This window comes from Corythoichthys intestinalis, chromosome 14 (assembly GCF_030265065.1).
Source record: "Corythoichthys intestinalis isolate RoL2023-P3 chromosome 14, ASM3026506v1, whole genome shotgun sequence".
NCBI lineage: Eukaryota > Metazoa > Chordata > Actinopteri > Syngnathiformes > Syngnathidae > Corythoichthys > Corythoichthys intestinalis.
The window spans coordinates 1,956,277-1,977,335 of record NC_080408.1 but is presented as its reverse complement, the minus strand read 5'-3'; the positions used below and the strand labels follow the sequence as shown (position 1 = coordinate 1,977,335).

The following is a 21,059-nucleotide window of genomic DNA, read 5'->3' as shown; positions in this document are numbered from 1 at the left end:
TACACATGACTTGAGTATTTTTTTCACCGAATATGTTTTTACGTGTACTTGAGTACATTTTTTGAATGACTACTTTTACTTGAGTAATTTTACTTTCAGGTAACGCTACTCTTACTTTCAAAATTTTGGCTACTCTACCCACCTGTGTTGGACATCTACCAGTGATAATCTCATTGGGTTAGGGTTAGGTTGGTGCATCTTGGCCAAGGAAGAACCAATTTTAATTTTTTTAACTCATTGACAGCTATTGACAGCGCTATATGTACCATTCCTTTGAAGTGGGAGGTCTGGCAGCGAGCAAATGAACCCTGTGACAATCAACACATGACACAAAAATCGCCACTCTCATCTACCAAGTTGTACTTACCGTTTATGTAATGCCGTAGGGAGTCATTTGCCGAATTGGAATTTTTGTAATTAAGATTGGTCATTTTGGCGAGAGCTAATACTATGACACTCTGCCTTCTAATGAAATTGTGCACACTCCCTTTTATCACAAACATACAACAAACCAGCCTTGTAGTGTCTTCATTTTCAAAAGAATGTCAATTGAAAGTGCTCTGCGATTGAACAAAGCGCTCTTGCATTTCCAAAGCCTATTGTGTCAACTTGTTAAATCAAGATTTTATTGTTAGCTCAATGAAATGGAGGCATTCCCCCTCAAGCCATTGTAACAGGTAATAGACAGTTAATAGAAGCAGTGGTACATGCAGTGAGTAAATGGTTGTTAAGGACACATGCAGGAAGTCAAAGGTAGTGCTGCGCGATACGAAAAATAATCTTATATCACGATAACAATACGCCACGATATAATACATTTGGTCCCAAAACAATACAACAATTATGACAGTTTCTCCCCAATTACTTTATTTTTAAATTGACATTAAACTTGACCTGCCACTCATGTTAAATACATCTAGTAGTGCTGCCACCTAAAATTATCCAGTATAAACAGAAGCAGCATGGTAGCATAAATTAGTTTTGCTCAAATGTATAGATATTAAAACTTGTTACTAGGGCTGTCAAAATGATTGCATTAACAGGCGGTAATTAATTTTTTAAATTAATCACGTTAAAATATTTGACGCAATTAACACAAATGCCCCGCTCAAACAGATTGAAATGACAGCACAGTGCAATGCCAATTTGTTACTTGTATTTTTTGGAGTTTTGTCGGCCTCTGCTGGCGCTTGGGTGCGACTGCTTTTATGGGCTTAAGCACCCATGAGCATTGTGTAATTACTGACATCAACAATGGCGGGCTACTAGTTTGTTTTTTGATTGAAAATTTTACAAATTTTATTGAAACGAAAACATTAAGAGGGGTTTTAATATAAAATTTCTATAACTTGTACTAACATTTATCTTTTAAGAGCTACAAGTCTTTCTATCTATCGCTATAACAGAATGTTAATAATGTTAATGCCATCTTGTTGATTTATTGTTATAATAAACAAATACAGTACTTATGTACCATATGTTGAATGTATATATCCATCTTGTGTCTTATCTTTCCATTCCAACAAAAATTTAAAGAAAAATATGGCATTTTTTTTAAAGATGGTTTGAATTGCGATTAATTACGATTAATTATTTTTTAAGCTGTAATTAACTCCATTAAAAATTTTAATCGTTTGACAGCCCCACTTGTTACTCATGCTGTTGACTTTTAAGACTGCAGTACACCCGTGATCAAAAGTTATGAGACACTTTCACATGCTAGTGAATGGAAAAGTGTCTCAATACTTTTGACCGGCAGCGTAAATCAAATTTGCATGATAACATGAACTCATCGGCTGCCATTGATATCATTGGATATCCAATCCATTTTGACTGGGACAGAACAAATGAATGTTCATTCGCCCTCTCCCAGTCAAAATTGATTGGACGTCCACAATGGCACTAAATAATAATATTGCAATTGCAACAAATTTTGTAGTCTGTGTTCTGGGTGTATTAATTATAATTGTCTTGCATTTATTTCTCACACTTTCATTAAGTTGCACCCCCCCATCAGACGCAAATTTATAATTTTTGTCTCTCTTGCAAAATGTTTCATTTGTGTTGCTATCGTTTTTAAGATATTCACAATTCTTTTATAGGTCAACGTAAGGTCAACCAGCCCCCCATATTGTTTAAAAATGACTACAAATTTTGTCAATCGTTCACACTTCATTTGTGTAGTGAAATATTTGATTTGTGCTGCTTTTATTGATAATAAGAAATTAATTTCGAGTGATGACGTCACTCGCAGCTTTTCCGTAAGTCCCACAGCTGACAGAGCGAACCAAGTCTCTCAATACCAGAGGGGTGTCCCAACAATTAGCACAAACATAGCACAAACAAATGGCACACATTCGGGTCCATTTTGCAGTAAACGGGACGCTTGAGATATTAATTTCGAGTGATGAAAACACTCGCAGCCCCCATTTATTGCAAAATAGACCCGAAGCGGTGCCATTGGTTTGTGCTACATGTGAACTAGTTGTTGGGACACACCTCTGTTATTGAGAGACTTGGTACGCTCCGTCAGCCGCGACGGTGGGGCTGCGATTGACGCAATCACTCGAAATTTATATCTTAATATCAGTTAAAACGATAGCAGCACAAACGAGCACAAATGTAGCATAAACGAATTGCATCATTTCGGGTCGATTTTGCCATAAATGAGGGGCTGTGTGACGTCATCACTTGAAATTAATATTTCAGTTTCGTATTTTAGTAAAGGGCTATAAAAATAAATTTGATTGATTGATTGATTGATTGATTGATTGATTGATACAGTATCTCAAAAATGATAGTAACACAAATGAAACTTTTTACAGCACAAACGTAACACAAACAATTAATATTTTTATTTAAAAATTGCTTCTGATGGTGGGGTCAACTTCACTGAGGTATGACTAACAAAGTTGGCTAACTAGGGACATCTTCAGGCCAATCACTAGTACTACTATGGCATATGCATCGCATCAACGCAGCAACTCAGTGCAAATCGAGCACCACTTGCTGGTTAAAATGTGTATTGCAGGAACGGGTCTATTTATGGTGACAATGACAATAGGTATGTAAAATGTCGATAGAAAATTTTTATATCGTTTTGGAGATATACAGTATATCGTCATATCGGACAGCACTCATTGAAGGTAAGGTTTAGGGTGGTGCAAATGAAGGCCTCGATAAATGAAATATTATTTACAGTGGGGCAAATAAGTATTTAGTCAACCACCAATTGTGCAAGTTCTCCTACTTGAAAAGATTAGAGAGGCCTGTAATTGTCAACATGGGTAAACCTCAACCGTGAGAGACAGAATGTGGGGAAAAAAACTGAAAATTACATTGTTTGATCTTTAAAGATTTTATTTCCAAATTAGAGTGGAAAATAAGTATTTGGTCACCTACAAACAAGCAAGATTTCTGGCTGTCAAAGAGGTCTAAAGTCTTCTAACGAGGTCTAACGAGGCTCCACTCGTTACCTGTATTAATGGCACCCGTTTTAACTCATTATCGGTATAAAAGACACCTGTCCACAACCTCAGTTAGTTACACTCCAAACTCCACCATGGCCAAGACCAAAGAGCTGTTGAAGGACACCAGAGACAAAATTGGAGACCGGCACCAGGCTGGGAAGACTGAATCTGCAATAGGTAAAACGCTTGGTGTAAAGAAATCAACTGTAGGAGCAATTATTAGAAAATGGAAGACATACAAGACCACTGATAATCTCCCTCGATCTGGGGCTCCATGAAAGATCTCACCCCATGGCGTCAAAATGATAACAAGAACGGTAAGCAAAAATACCAGAACCACACGGGGGGACCTAGTGAATAACCTACAGAGAGCTGGGACCACAGCAACAAAGGCTACTATCGGTAACACAATGCGCCGCCAGGGACTCAAATCCTGCACTGCCAGATGTGTCCCCCTGCTGAAGAAAGTACATGTCCAGCCCTGTCTGCGGTTCGCTAGAGAGCATTTGGATGATCCAGAAGAGGACTGGGAGAATAAGTTATGGTTAGATGAAACCAAAATAAACTTTTTCTTAGAAACACAGGTTCTCGTGTTTGGAGTAGAAAGAATCCTGAATTGCATCCGAAGAACACCATACCCACTTTGAAGCATGGGGGTGGAAACATCATGCTTTGGGGCTATTTTTCTGCAAAGGGACCAGGGCGACTGATCTATGTAAAGGTAAGAATGAATGGGGCCATGTATCGAGAGATTTTGAGTGAAAATCTCCTTCCGTCAGCAAGAGCATTGAAGATGAGACGTGGCTGGGTCTTTCAGCATGACAATGATCCCAAACAAACAGCCAGGGCAACAAAGGAGTGGCTTCGTAAGAAGCATTTCAAGGTCCTGGAGTGGCCTAGCCAGTCTCCAGATCTCAACCCGATGGAAAATCTGTGGAGGGAGTCTAAAGTCCACGTTGCCCGAAGACAGCCCCAAAACATCACTGCTCTAGAGGAGATCTGCATGGAGGAATGGGCCAAAATACCAGCAACAGTGTGTGAAAATTTTGTGAAGAGTTACAGAAAACGTTTGGCCTCCGTCATTGCCAACAAAGGGTGCCAAATACTTATTTTCCACCATGATTTACAAATAAATTCTTTAAAAATCAATGTGATTTTCTAGGTTTTTTTTCCACATTCTGTCTCTCATGGTTGAGGTTTACCCATTTTGACAATTACAGGCCTCTCTAATATTTTCAAGTGGGAAAACTTGCACAATCAATGGTTGACTAAATACTTATTTGCCCCACTGTATTACTCCAGTTATTTCAAAGAATGATCATGTTTCACCGCCATTGATGGTGATGGACGCCCAAACCATTTTGACTGGAAGGGGCGAATGACATTCGTTCATTCGTGCCTCCCAGCCAAAAATGTTTGGACGTCTATAGCCTTCAACGGCAGCCAATGGGTTAAGCGTGTCGAATTTGCAAAGCGCTGCATGTTTAACGACACAACTTGTATTGTTCAGCAGCATCTGACAACTAACCTGACTGATGGTGCTCATGGCCCTCATGTAGCTTTCATTGCGTGATCGGTATTGGGGTGAGGACAGCAACGATTTGGGGTCGAGAAGGGTTTTGGGATCCAGGGTGTCCAGGCTTCTATTGATTGAAACCTCACTCACCGCACGCAGGTAGCTGTGGCTCCTGATCTGTAGCTTTGGGGAATGTTCAGATGAAATCCTGCAGGAGAAACAATGAGAGTGTTGAGATTGTGCTAACTACTCAGCTACCACACAGTGCATACAGAGTAATTTCCCTCCACACTTTCTCAAGACAATCATCTGACAACAACAAAAATATTTCATCAACGAACACTTTTTTCATGACGATAGCGATTCCGGCAAACTGGCTGAAAGGTCAGATTCCTTCAGCGGGCAGTGTATCTTCCATCATTAAACAAAATTTTTGGATAGTTATTTTGGGGCACTTAAAGGGTCGATTCTGACTTGGCGAGAGCCTTCAAAAAGATTGAATGTTTAACTAATAGTTGTCATTTTTTCTCGGGAACCTTTTGTTGACTTGTGATATGGTGACCTTAGATCCTCGCCTGGGTCCCTCTGTGCTGTATGATTGCTGTTGACCTGAATAAATTGTCAACTTGTGCTTCGAAGCCTTCTTCCAGCTTTCAAAATGGAGTCAGTACAAGGGGTTAAGACTAAGGTGAACGCGCAGAGTTTGGCCTTTTGGCCAGGATGTTGGTCTCTCGCCGGCCCGGGTCGTTGGTGTCTCGCCGGCCCGGGTCGCTGGAGCTGCGCCAGCGCAGGTCCGGCAATTCGGCTGGCGTGAATTCGGCAATCTGGCTGAGAGGTCAGATTCCTTCAGCGGGCAGTGCATCCTCCATCATGATACAAAATTCAATACTTTTGGGAATTTTTGGATAGTTATTTTGGGGTATCTAAAGGGTTAATTCCGACTTGCGCGGAAATTCGGTTTACGTCAGACAATAATCCTAAACAATACCCAAAAACACCTTTTTTCTGCCCACAGCCCGGCCCGCGAGAGCTTTCAAAAAGACTGAATGCTTAACTATTAGTCATTTTTTTCTTGGGAACCTTTTGTTGACTTGTGATATAGTGACCTTGGATCCTCGCCTGGGTCCCTCTTTGCCGTATGATTGCTGTCGACTCAGAATAAATTGCCAACTTGTGCTTCGAAGCCTGTCACAGAAAACAGACAGCTGAGTGGACCAATCAGCGACGGGCGGACGTGACCTTGGTAAAGCTACAAGAAACTAGCGCGAGGACATAAACATACGAGGAGAGACAGACTGTTGGTTTTAGCGACTCAATGTGTTTTTGGTCATTTAAAACTGAATTTACCACAGATAGGAACGTATTCTTGGCTCTCCCGTTTGCCATCTGTGTTGTTGTGGAGAGAACTTCCGACGCGCATGAGTGACGTTGCTTGTTAAGAACACGTCACACAAATAAACGAATCTGATTGAAGATTTCGTTCGGGCTTGAGAGGCCAATAAGGAGCTGGGTCCCAGGCTCTATAGCTGGAACAGCGGTGAGTCTGGAGTTCCAGGCTATCAGTACAAAGGGTTAAGACTAAGGTGAAAGCGTGGAGTTTGGACTTTTGGCCGGGTTGTCGGGGTCTGGGGCAGCTCCAGAGTTTCGGGTGGGGTGATTCTGGCAATTTGGCTAAAAGGTCAGAGTCCTTCACTGAGAAAAATAATTTAAAATGGACTAAATAGTGCTAGTGTGAAAGTGCCTTTAGTTTTTATCAACGAGTGTGAGTGATCCACATTTCTTAGCTCATTGCTTTTCAATTAACTAGAAACTGCAATTTCTGGAGAAATTACTCTGGGTCTTTGCTGTGTGGCTATACAGATCGTATCCCTGCCCAGGCTATCAATAGAATGGACAAACATGCCAGTCAATGGCATTAAACAAATTAAATGCCATTAGAAATGATGCAGAAATTTGGACATCCATGGCCGTCAATGGCATCGACTTACATAGGCCCCAATGAAATCCAAGTACATTCGCATCAATAGAATGGACAAACATGGCCGTCAGTGGCATTAAACAAAGTAAATGCCATTAGAAATCAATGGGAAATTTGGACATCCATGGCCGTCAATGGCAGCACCCTTCAAAAGCGTCAATGGAATCGGGGGAGTTTGGGGGACACGTCCTATTGATATCTGGTCATTTCCTGTTGATTATGGGACATTGTTTTTTTCCCATTGAAAATGAATGGGGAAATTTTTGGACGTCCATGGCCGTCAATGGCATCGAGTTACATAGGCGTCAATGGAATCCAAGTACATTAGCATCAACAGATTTGACATACATGGCCGTCAGTGGCATCAATGCAATTTAAACTCCATTGGAAATTCCATTGGAAGTGAATGGGAAATTTCCCATTAAAAATGAATAAGGAAGTTTTTGGCAAATTTCCAGGGAACGGTAAATTTTTTCCAAATTCTATTCTGTATACAACTTTTATGCCCCTCACCATCCTAGAATTTTTTTATGCCCAAATTATGTGATTTGGTCAAACATTGTAGGACTAGATACATTTGGAATTTTTCAAAAAATTGGCGTTTACGGACAAACGGAAAATTTTTCGGGTCTATTTGGAAAAAAGTCATCGACACTTGAAAATTCCTGACGTTTTGATACTTGAACGGTGCCGATCGGTCAAATGGTTCGGGCTACGCGGCGCGTTGAAGAAACGCGCAAAAAAATGCCAGTCACTAAATAATAATTTATTTTTAAATCCGCGTTAACGGGCGAACGGAAAATTTTTCTGGGCCGTTTGAAAAAAAGCCTTCGAATTTTTCGGTCGTTTTGATACTTGAACGGTGCCGATCGGTCAAACGGTTAGGGCTATATCACTTTAATATATTTAAAGTGTGACCCCTCACTCTGGATGGAAAAATGCAGTTTGAAAAAAATATATAATAATAATGACTAAAATATACACACATATATATATATACAGTGGGGAGAACAAGTATTTGATACACAAGTACTGTATCTATATATATATATATATATATATATATATATATATATATATATATATACTAGGGCTGCAGCTATCTAATATTTTAGTAGTCGATTAATCGATGGACTAGTAGTTCGAATAATCGAGTAATTGGATAAGGAACATGAAAAATGAAAATAACTGAGCTGAGCCTCAAACGCGATTAAAAAAAATTAAAAAATGAAGATCTATGAACAACAACAGAACAATTGGCTAAATTACATAGAAAACGTCTGCTAGCTTAAATGCTATAAAATGCTTAAGTTTTTTTTGCAATGCTCTTAACAAAAGGTTCAGACACATGTTCCCACAAAAAATGGCTCAATATACCTATAAACTAAATTATGAATGAATTAAAAAAAACATTAGCTCAAACAAAAACTTAGCTTACGTTGGTCTTAACAGGGAGCAGTTGGATTCAGCCATATGAAAAGAGGCAGACCAGAGGGCAGTGTATCCACCCTAATCAATAAAACTAAACCATTTCAACGCTACCTTAATTAAACGAATACTCGAAGCAACAAAATTTAATTCGAATATTTTTTTCTAATCGAATACTCGAGTTAATCGATTAATCGTTGCAGCACTAATATATACATACAGTGGGGAGAAACAAGTATTTGATGCACTGCCATTGGCAGTGTATCAAATACTTGTTCAGTCAATACACATACACACAGTAGACAATGTGCCAACTAAACATTTTTATAAATTACAATCACGACAATTGTCCTTGACAAATTGCTATTCCCATTCATTTGATATCCTCATTCAATGTTCTAGATTGCACACAAACAATAACCAAAATAAACTTGACAAACTATTCAACCAGCATGTTTCCAAACGTAGCGGTTCAAAACTATGTTTCCCATAATGCCTAGCGTGGTTTAGCTTACCGATAGCTAGCCGAGGCAAAAAATCAAACTTTGCTATCAAAGTTTGTCATCGGCAGCGCAATGATACGACACCGAACGGGATTTTACAGTCAAGCCTGGAAGATGAATGAATGAATGAAAACTCCGACAGAAGTCAACAGTTGCCATTACATACGTATTTATCGTAAAAAACTTAACAACTTGCAGGCATTGTGGCCAAATCGTCAACCCAGTAGATGGCGGTAATGCCTCATGATAGGGGTAAACTGCCAAAAAAAAAAAAAAAAACAAGAAGAACTACTCCTTCCCTCTCTACTACTCGGAGCCATGTCATCGCAAGCAGGCGCTGCCACCCAGCGGCCGGAGGGATTCTCTTCAAATTGGTCACGTGAAAAATCATAAAAACCGGACATTTTTATGAATTTATAAAACCCGCCCGGACGACGAGGATACTACCCGAAAGTAGGGCTTGTCCGGGCAAAAGAGGACGTTTGGTCACCCTAGTTTAACAAGAAGAACAAAGTTGCCGAACAACACTATCTGACCTTTGCCTAGGCAATGACCCAGATAACTAACACATGAACCTACTGTCAAAAGGAATGATAAAACAAGAATCTTACTGTAGAGTGGTCATTTCCGTCAGCGAAGGCTGCGTTGCTTTCAAGTAACTGGCGCGTCGCGCTTGAATCTTGGGAGATGGTTTAGGACTCCCGTCCGAGTCTTCGCTGTCATCCTCAGCCATGGCTTTCACATAGCTGCCGCTCCTCATCCTCCGACACGGAATGTCGTCTTCCTTCCCCAAAGGAGAGAACCCGCTCCACTCATCCTGAGGTACCTGGTAATCAGTGCAGGTCAACAAGCAATTATCATCACGACCGTCTGCGTTCCCGGTCTTACGCCGACTCGTTAAACTTTGCAGCTCATACATAGATCATTCAAAGCGGGCGGAATAAAAATGAAGGATACAAAATAAAGCAAATGGCTGAAAACAAAACATTTCCTTGATCCACATTCACACATTGAGTTTCTGCACTGCAATGGTGCCATTTGTCGGCTAATTAACAGAATCAAAACGGTGTGCACATGTTTGTGCGTTCCTAGAAGCCCAAAGGAGGTCTGAAATTTCTCTCGGGCGAATTCACACATCTGCTTTTCAGGGGTAAAGTAAGTTCATCGGCACACCAGCTAGTAGCTGCAGACACGCAAGAGGATGAAAAGAATAAAAATCTAATTGTAAGATTTGTCTGCATTTTCTTTCAATTCTGTGTGTAGGATCATTAGCCGAGTGGAAAGCAGCTTTTTTTAAAAAAATGACAAATAGTTTTCATTTCAATTTGCTTATGTTCTGTATAAGTGAAAGTACTTTGTTACTGTACTTAAGTACATTTTTGTGTATCTGCACTTTACTTGAGTAGAAATATGAAGTGGTACTTTTTACTTTTTGACATTTTACAGCAGGTATCTGTACTTTTTACCCCATTACTTTTCAAATTGTCACCTGCATGACACGTTAGTTTTGTTTTCTTTTTTCCCCCCTCCCTCATTGTTAATTTGATAGTTTCATTTTCATGCAATCAGCGTATTCGATAAGCCCCGTGCAACTATACCCAGCACTAGAGGCAGCAACACGAGTACAATCAAGGTTAGGCAGATGAACAAGATATTGAAGAATAAAAAAACACCACACTCTTGTACAGTAGGTGGCGATATGCACCTGATAGTTGCTTGCACACTGCCATTTAGCTAAGTTTTGGGGGTTTTGAGCTTGTTAAGCTTCTGTTTAGAGTGCAGTCCATTATATTTTATTCCATTCTAAAATTTTAAATTAATTTTTTGGTTCTTTCTTTGAATACTGACTCAGATCTGTGTGTGTGTGTGTTTGTGTATATACTGTATGTATATATGTATATATATTTTTTTGCTTCGGGAGAAAATATTTTTACCTTTGTACTTGCTTTAAAATTTAGAAGTATTTTGTAGTTTCACTTTTTAAAAAAAAAAAATACTTGTACTTAAGTAATTATAGTAAGTATCATTTTAAAAATGAGTACTATTTATAAAAGTAATATTTTATAAAGGTTGAAAAGTTACCTAGCGCTGCTTTAAGTATTTTTGCACCTGTATCTGTACATTTACTTATGTTAAAGAAAAGTGAGTAAAAAGTACAATTTTAGCTATTTTCGGCTGAAATTTTCCGGCTCCGAATTTTCGCTTACATCTAATTTACAGATAGTCCCCGGGTTACGAACGAGTTCCATTCCTACGCTGACGACGTAACCCGAATTTTCGTGTAAACCGCAATTAACCCTATAGGTAAATCTCAAAATAACTATCCAAAAAGTCCAAAAGTATGGTGTTTTAATGATGGAGGATACAATGCCCTCTGGTGGCAGCGTTGGGTAGACTGTCACCTTGTATGACTTAGCAAACTGCTAATTGGATGCTAACGTATTTATAATGCTTATAGCAAATCGCTCTAACGTAACTCCACAAACCGTAGCTGAAAACTTTATTACAAATGCATACACAAACACATATTAGCTGAAACAACTTACAGCCTGATGTGGGCCATACCAAAGCGCAGCTATCATTTATCCATATCAATCCCCCCAAAAAGTTGCTTCAATCAAAAAAATATATATGTTCAAAGAAAAAAATCATTTAATTTTTTTTTAATTATATGCAAAGCAAATGAGCATCTAAAGTGCTCAAAAAATAGTTTTGACCCATTATAAAAATGTATATTTTTGTTCATTTCATTCATTTTTGTTGCAGTTTTATTGCTTTTATACTTTTATATATACAGTATAGGAAAGTCAATTACATGCAATGACACTTTTCGGACACACAAAATCCGCCTATGAAACTAACTACAGAATTTCATTTTCAAGCTCTTCCAAAAAGGTAAAGAAAATGAGGAAATGGCACAACTGAATAATTTCATTCAACATGAAAAATAATAATAATAATTGTCTCATCTTAAACCACTGTAATTACGTAGTAGCCTTGTCACTGCCACCAAAGCTCTTCAGTTTTAGAAGATGAGTGTCAGTGGGTGTTACGCCGGCGGCATGTGTCAAAAAAAGCGTTTGTCGCCTTGGTACTAGATGGTGTAAATTTGACAGACAATAAAGGCGACAAGCAGCAGGCGACTTTCACCGCTACTTGACTAATTATACGTGAGTCACCCAGGAAAAGAGGATGAACGGATCTGCTTTCCATATGTACGTGTGTTTGTCCGTGTGACGTACAAGAAACACAAATGAGCAGCTTGGCTATAAAAAGCCAATGCGGGGAAAGGACCAGCTGCAGCAGAAGCAGCAGCGGCGGTGGCGGCGGCGGCAGCATCGGCACAGCCTCTCACCCACGCACAGTCCTTCTTCCTTCCTCTGCAGCCTGCACTTGTTGTGCCCAAAGAGCAGAGGAGCAGCCGAATTCTCGCTAATGCAATTTTTTGCTGATGTTTGGCTAATTTGCATTGTTTGATAACACCTATTTAGTTGTACTGCATCAATGCAATTTTATTGGCTCCCGATAGATATTCCTGGATGTGTGGTTTCGGCCGATACCACGTTTTATAAAATAGGTAACACTTTATTTGAAAGCAGTGTCATAAGACCATCATAATTATGACATGACACGCTAATGAATTCCCAAATCAATTCACTATCACAAATTTTGTCACCAACTCCATTTACATCCAGTCCGCATCTTTTACACAAGGGCGTAGGTTTGCATAGGGACGGTAGGGACATAACACTAGCAACTTTTCAGGATGCTCAAATTATCCCCACCAAGTTTTAAGCAACCTTATTTGCATTATATAATGACTTCAGTTATATAAGTCATTTAGAATGTCTTCCTATATGTTGTAAAGATAGAATTGATCCTACCATTATTAAGTGAATTACAGTACTTTCATTATGTTCAGACTTACACTGACCCTTTTTCACTCGCTGAATGTGCCAGTCCATTTTTTTCACTCAAACGCACGTTTGATTGGCTGCTGACTTGAACCCCCCCCCCCACACACACACACACACGCATTCACAGCCCGACAGAAATACAACTCCCCCACCCCCTTCGAAGACGAGGGATATTAGAAGTTTTTGTTTGTTTTGTCGCCAGCAGCAGCCACTGTAAGTAATGTAAAAAGACATCAATGTTGTGGAGGTGGGGAACACACCACTAATTTTGCTACTGCTACAGTGCTTCAAGTCAATTTTACTCACATTTCTTGAAATAAGAGCTAGCTGAAAATAAGCTTAAAAGACTTATTTTAAGCAAAAAGTTTGTATATTAAATAGGGCTGTCAAACGATTAAAATTTTTAATTGAGTTAATCACAGCTTAAAAATGAATTAATCGCAATTCAAACCATCTATAAAATATGCCATATTTTTCTGTAAATTATTGTTGGAACGGAAAGATAAGACACAAGACTGATATATACATTCAACATACGGAACATAAGGACTGTATTTGTTTATTATAACAATAAATCAACAAGATGGCATTAACATTATTAATATTCTGTTAAAGCGATCCATGGATAGAAAGACTTGTAGTTCTTAAAAGAAACATGTTAGTACAAGTTATAGAAATTTTATATTAAAACCCCTCTTAATGATTTCATTTGAATAAAATGTGTAAAATTTTCAATCAAAAAATAAACCAGTAGCCCGCCATTGTTGATGTCAATAATTACTTACACAATGCTAATGGGTGCCGAAGCCTATAAAATCAGTCGCACCCAAGCGCCACCAGAGGGCAGCAAAACGCCATAAAACACAACAAGTGAGCGTTTCACTGAACTGTCATTTAAATCTGTCTGAGCGGGGCATCTGCGTTAATTGCGTCAAATATTTTAACATGATTAATTTAAAAAATTAACGCCCGTTAATGCGATAATTTTGACAGCCCTAATATTAAACTTAAAAGAAAAACTTGTTCGTCAGAAATAGTCTTAATTCAAGAATATTGTTCAAAACATTTGAAAGAATTTTTTTCTTGATTTAGGTGAAAAATGGCCAAGTTTTAGATGTACGGGCTCAATACCAACAAATAGTAATATTTACTGAGAGTAAGTGGAAGAATCTGACGAATTAATCTATTAACTAGCCTTTAACACTAGAACTACCAAGGGTGGATCAGTTGATAAAAATCACTTTCGTTACCAGAGAAGGGTCATCTGACTCTAATCAGCATATCTTTTGTGAGCATTGAGGTCCTCATTAGTCATTCCCATTCACACTCGCAAAACCACAGTGCTGGATTGCTCCAATTAGCATCTTGATTGTTTGCAGGGGAGGGCTGCCTTGGCTTTGTCGGACAGTGGACCGCTCAGGCAGGCAATCGGGCGGACAACCTTTTTACTGTTATGTATTGTATACCGAAGCTTGTGTTTGCTGTGACAAAACAGCTGTTTGAGCGGCTGTGGAAAGTTCTTCGGTCATTTGTGCTTCAACATAATAAACTGTGAACCTTGACAACTGAATGTTGGACTTGTCAAGACAAAGTAAAGGTGCTTGATGGGATTTGTCCCAGATGTTCTAACACTCAATTTTCTAGACAGTCTAGTTTAGTTACAGATCTGGATGCAAATCTTAGTTTTATGCCACATGGCCCTCTCATCATTTTTACACTAACCCAGGAGTCAACAAGTCTGGATTTGCAAATATTCAAGATGCTAATTGCAGCTATCCAGAGTGAAACCCCCACTTCACACCTAGGCTGCTAAATTGCTTGGTTGAGTGGTCTGTTTTTTGACAAAGCAAAGTAGTCAGTTTGGTATCGGGGTATTTGATACCCGAGACTTCCAGTGTTAACACCCAAAAAAGGTTGGGAGAAAATTATTTGACTAGATTTAACAAAAATGATCAGATTAAGACATTATAAATTTGCAGTGTAAAGGATAGTGTTGGTCAATGCAGATTTATTTTTGCATTGATCATTTACCCATTTACCAAATACAGTGCCTCGCAAAAGTATTCGGCCCCCTTGAATCTTGCAACCTTTCGCCACATTTCAGGCTTCAAACATAAAGATATGAAATTTAATTTTTTTGTCAAGAATCAACAACAAGTGGGACACAATCGTGAAGTGGAACAACATTTATTGGATAATTTAAACTTTTTTAACAAATAAAAAACTGAAAAGTGGGGCGTGCAATATTATACGGCCTCTTTACTTTCAGTGCAGCAAACTCACTCCAGAAGTTCAGCGAGGATCTTTGAATGATCCAATGTTGTCCTAAATGACCGATGATGATAAATAGAATCCACCTGTGTGTAATCAAGTCTCCGTATAAATGCACCTGCTCTGTGATAGTCTCAGGGTTCTGTTTAAAGTGCAGAGAGCATTATGAAAACCAAGGAACACACCAGGCAGGTCCGAGATACTGTTGTGGAGAAGTTTATAGCTGGATTTGGATACAAAAAGATTTCCCACGCTTTAAACATCTCAAGGAGCACTGTGCAAGCCATCATATTGAAATGGAAGGAGCATCAGACCACTGCAAATCTACCAAGACCCGGCCGTTCTTCCAAACTTTCTTCTCAAACAAGGAGAAAACTGATCAGAGATGCAGCCAAGAGGCCCATGATCACTCTGGATGAACTGCAGAGATCTACAGCTGAGGTGGGAGAGTCTGTCCATAGGACAACAATCAGTCGTACACTGCACAAATCTGGTCTTTATGGAAGAGTGGCAAGAAGAAAGCCATTTCTCAAAGATATCCCTAAAAAATCTCGTTTAAAGTTTGCCACATGCCACCTGGGAGACACACCAAACATGTGGAAGAAGGTGCTCTGGTCAGATGAAACCAAAATTGAACTTTTTGGCCACAATGCAAAACAATATGTTTGGCGTAAAAGCAACACAGCTCATCACCCTGAACACATCATCCCCACTGTCAAACATGGTGGTGGCAGCATCATGGTTTGGGCCTGCTTTTCTTCAGCAGGGACAGGGAAGATGGTTAAAATTGACGGGAAGATGGATGCAGCCAAATACAGGAACATTCTGGAAGAAAACCTGTTGGTATCTGCACAAGACCTGAGACTGGGACGGAGATTTATCTTCCAACAGGACAATGATCCAAAACATAAAGCCAAATCTACAATGGAATGGTTCAAAATAAACGTATCCAGGTGTTAGAATGGCCAAGTCAAAGTCCAGACCTGAATCCAATCGGGAATCTGTGGAAAGAGCTGAAGACTGCTGTTCACAAACACTCTCCATCCAACCTCACCGAGCTCGAGCTGTTTTGCAAGGAAGAATGGGCAAGAATGTCAGTCTCTCGATGTGCAAAACTGATAGAAACATACCCCAAGCGACTTGCAGCTGTAATTGGAGCAAAAGGTGGCGCTACAAAGTATTAACGCAAGGGGGCCGAATAATATTGCACGCCCCACTTTTCAGTTTTTTATTTGTTAAAAAAGTTTAAATTATCCAATAAATGTTGTTCCACTTCACAATTGTGTCCCACTTGTTGTTGATTCTTGACAAAAAATTTAAATTTAATACCTTTATGTTTGAAGCCTGAAATGTGGCGAAAGGTTGCAAGATTCAAGGGGGCCGAATACTTTTGCAAGGCACTGTATGTTTAGTCTAACTAGTGTCCTGTCCCCAGCAAAAAGTTGACATGCAGGTTATGCTGTTATATTGTGCCTACCAATATCAAGACCAAACCTACGCCCTTGCTTTTACATCCATTAAAAAGTGACAATTTGCCGAATGACACTTAATGACATTTGTCATAAGCATTCAGTAATGCTCATGACAGTGTCATGTCATAGTTATGACAGTATTATGACGCCACTGTAAAATAGAGTATTACTAAAAATGTACATATATATGACGCAAAACACAGACAAGGCTGAAAAAGCTGTTTCTGCTCTTGCACCCCTCTTTAAAACAAACTGCTGTATTTTGAGCCAAAACAACTGTTGTGTTTGATACAACAATCTTGTCTATGCACTGCTGGCCAAAAGTATTGGCACCCCTGCAATTCTGTCAGATAATGCTCAATTTCTCCCAGAAAATGATTGCACTTACAAATTCTTTGGTAGTAATATATTCGTTTATTTTGCTTGCAAAGAAAAAACACAAAAGTGAATGGGAAAAAAAAATAATCATTATCATTTTACAAAAAACTACAAAAATAGGAAGGACAAAAGTATTGGCATTGAAGGGAATAGGTACCATTCTCGCACACACCATATAATTGTTTGCATTAGTATAACACATTCATCTAACTATAGTTTAGGCAAACTTCACTCCATGCCCTTAGACACAGTAAAGTGAATCACCCAATCGGGGCTCATGAGGGGGAAATGAAAAAATGGTACCGTTTCTCATAGGCACCGTCTAACTGTTTGCATTACTCTAACACACGTAATACACTCAGGGAATAGTATCATTTCTCATATGTACTGTAGGATTGTTTGTACTACTCTAAAACACCTAAATAAATAGCACGCTACAGTTTAATGAAAAGAAGCAGAATAGATACACAATGCCATCTTATCACAGAAGCCCAACGTGTGCGTCACGAGCAAGATTGACGCACCAACTATCGCATTCAGTTCTCCTGGCTACTCCAAGGACAAAGAGCAGGGCGCTCTATCCTAAAACAAGTAGCGTCTCGTCCAGCCAGAATAACAAAGTTGATAGCGGGCGCTTGGGACGTCAAGACCAGCGTCGGTCGCTGTGGCGACCACGTCCCATCCACGAAGGAGGACGCACGAACCTAACCGCCCAAAACCAGCCACAGAGGGATGATCCCAAAACAACACCCAAACACACCTTCAGCCCGGCCCACTCCCCCATAGCCTTCAAAAACACTGGACACTAAGATAACAAACGCTTCACTGCTCGGAAACTTTTCTATGTAGCCTTGTTTTGGATCCAGCATTGTTCCTCCGTTGTCTGTTTTTGCCTTGTTTTTTGTCGACGAATAAATTGTCAACCTGTTTTCGGTGAGCCTTCTTCAAACTTTTGGAACATGGAGTCAGTACAAAGAGTTAACACAGGGAGTGAACGCGCGGAATTTCAGCCCTCCTGATTGACTCGCGGAAGCGGTAAGCAGCGGAGCACCACTTTGTTCGGCTGTCGCCGTTTCCGTGCGGCTTGGCCGGGGGGGCGAATTCCTTCAGCACCCTTTGAAAAATCATGTAATGCTTCTCTAATTTGTGTAATTAACAGCACGTTACTTACCCGTGGCACATAACAGGTGATGGCAATAACAATCACACGTGCAGCCAGTAAAAATGGATCTATGTTGACTCAACCTCTGTCCTGTGTCCTTATGCGTACCACATTGAGCATGGAGAAAAGAAAGAAGACCAAAGAACTGTGTGAGGACTTGAGAAGCGCAATTGTGAGGAAGCATGGGCAATCTCAAGGTGACAAGTCCATCTCCAAAGACCTGAATGTTCCTGTGTCTACTGTACACAGTGTCATCAATAGGTGTAAAGCCCATGGCACTGTGGCTAACCTCCCTAGATGTGGACGGAAAAGAAAAATTGACCAGAGATTTCAATGAAAAATTGTGGTGGATGGTGGATAAAGAACCTCGACTAACATCCAAATATGTTCAAAGTACCCTGAAGTCCGAGGGTACAACCGTGTCAACCCGTACTATCAGTCGGCGTCTGAATGAAAATGGATTTTATGGTAGGATACCGAGGAAGACCCCACTTCTGACCCAGAGACATGAAAATGCCAAGCTGGAGTTTGCCAAAACTTACCTGAGAAAGCCAAAAACGTTTTGGAAGAATGTTCACAGGTCAGATGAGACAAAAGTAGAGTTTTTTGGGAAAAGGCATCAACATAGAGTTCACAGGGGGAAAAAAACGAGGCCTTCAAAGAAAAGAACACAGTCCCCACAGTCAAACATGGCAGAGTTCCCCTGATGTTTTGGGGTTGCTTTGCTGCCTCTGGCACTGGACTGATGACCGTGTGCATGGCATGATGAAGTCTGAAGACTAACAACACATTTTGCAGCATAATGTAGGACCCAGTGTCAGAGGTTGTGGGTCTTCCAACAGGTCTAGACCTGAATCCCATAGAACACCTGTGGAGAGATCTGAAAATGGCACCCTTCAAATCTCAGAGACCTGGAGCAGTTGGCCAAAGAAGAATGGTCTAAAATTCCAACACAGCATTGTAAGAAACTCATTGATGGATACCGGATGCGGTTGTTCGCAGTTATTTTGTCTAAAGGTTGTGCTACCAAGTATTAGGCTGAGGGTGCTAATACTTTTGCCTGGCCCATTTTTGGGGGGGAGTTTTGTGTAAAATGGTGATTATTTAATTATTTTTTTTTTTTTTCATTCTCTTTTGTGTTTTTTCATTGCAAGAAAAATAAATGAAGATATTACTCACAGAGTATTTGTAATTGCAGTCATTTTCTGGGAGAAATTGAGCATTATCTGACAGAATTTGCAGGGGTGCCAATACTTTTGGCCAGCAGTGGACATGCGATGACATTTTTCTGTTGTCTTTCTTATGTTGAGGCAGCAAAGGGAGAAAAATTAGTCAAAAGATAATACTTTTTGGAGGTGTGATCAGTAATTAAATTACTTTTCCAAGTATTCTGTGAAAACACTGATGACAGCAAATAGTACGTATTTGCAATCATGTTGCTCTGATCATATTAAGTACTGTAAACACGTCATTTTTACTGTTTATTACCAATCATTGCTGAATATATGGCGGAAAAAAAGAATCAGAAAAGTAAGGGTTTAGTCGTCATGGATTTTAAGACCAACTGTCCTCCAATTTTGGAAAGAGCCGAATACTGTAAGTTTAAAAGGTAACTCACCATTTGTTAAAGTTACAACACATGTACAGTGGTATGAAAAAGTATCTTAACCTTTTGGAATTTCTCACATTTCTGCATAAAATCACCTTCAAATGTGATCTGATCTTTGTCAAAATCACACAGATGAAAATACAGTGTCGGCTTTAACTAAAACCACCCAAAAATTTATAGGTTTTCATGTTTTAATGAGGATGGCATGCTATGACAGAAAGCGGAAAAGTAAGTAAGTGAACACTCTGTCTAAAGAGACTTAAAGAGCAATTGAAACAACATTTTTACCAAACATTTTGAGTCAGGTGTGTGCCCAATCACTAACGAGTGGTTTAAAGCAACCCCGCCCACTATAAAACACACCTGGTAAGAAATGTCCTGATGAGAAGCATTGTCTGATGTGCATGATGGCTCGGTCAAAAAAAGCCTGAAAACCTGCTATCAAGGATTGTTGATTTGTATAAAGCTGGGAAAGAATACAAAATCATCTCTAAATTTCTGGATGTTCATCAATCTACAGTCTGATAAGTTGTCTACAAATGGAGAGAGCTGCACTGTTGCTTCTCTCCCAAGGAGTGGCCGTCCACCAAAGATGATGCCAAGAGTTCAGCGCAGAATACTCAGAGAGGTAAAAAAAAAAAAAACCTATAGTGTCTGCTAAAGACTAACAGAAATCACTGGCACCATCCAATATCTCTGTGCACACATCAACTATATGTAAAACCATGGGCATGAATGGTGTTGATGGGAGGATTCCACAGATGAAGCCACTGCTGTCTTAGAAAAAAAAAAAAAAAAACATTGTTGCTCTTTTCATGTTTGCAAAAAGGCAGTTGGACACTCCACAGAATTTTGGCAAAATATTTGGTGGAGTGATGTGGAGTGTTGTGAGTAACACACAACGTCATGTGTGGAGGAAAAATGGAACAGCTCACCAACATCAACACATCATCCCCAGCGTGAAACATGGTGGAGGGAGCATCAAGATTTGGGGCTGTTTTACTACCTCAGGGCCTGGACAACTTGCAATCATTAATGGAAGAATTAATTGCAGGAAAACCTGTGGCTGTCTGTCAGACAGTTGAAGCTAAAAAGAGGATGGATGCTGCAACAAGACAATGATCCAAAACAAAGAAGTAAATCAGCTTCAGAATGATTTTAGAAGAACATAATACACATTCTGGAGTGGCCAAATCAAAGTCCAGAGTTGAACCCCATTGAGATGCTGTGGCATGAGCTAAAGACAGCAATTCATGCCAGACATCCCAGGAATCTGACTGAACTACAGCAATTTTGTAAAGAAGAATGGGCCAAGATTAATCCTGATCGATGTGACAGATCGATTTAGAGCTAGA

The 21,059-nt window shown here is 39.7% G+C and overlaps 1 protein-coding gene across 4 annotated transcripts in view; it reads right to left on the bottom strand.

The window, feature by feature from the left end:
- The window catches only part of LOC130929578 (disks large-associated protein 1-like), a 113,361-nt gene that overhangs the window by 36,033 nt on the left and 56,269 nt on the right, over positions 1–21,059 (bottom strand). For 3 of the 4 annotated variants that reach the window (XM_057856846.1, XM_057856848.1, XM_057856849.1), the window contains exons 3-4: positions 9,507–9,721; positions 4,999–5,194 (exon numbers count right to left, since the gene is read on the bottom strand). In XM_057856846.1, the coding sequence (XP_057712829.1) occupies positions 4,999–5,194; positions 9,507–9,721 (411 nt within the window). The remainder of the gene's footprint in view (positions 1–4,998; positions 5,195–9,506; positions 9,722–21,059) is intronic. The other variant, XM_057856847.1, reaches the window with a different exon arrangement.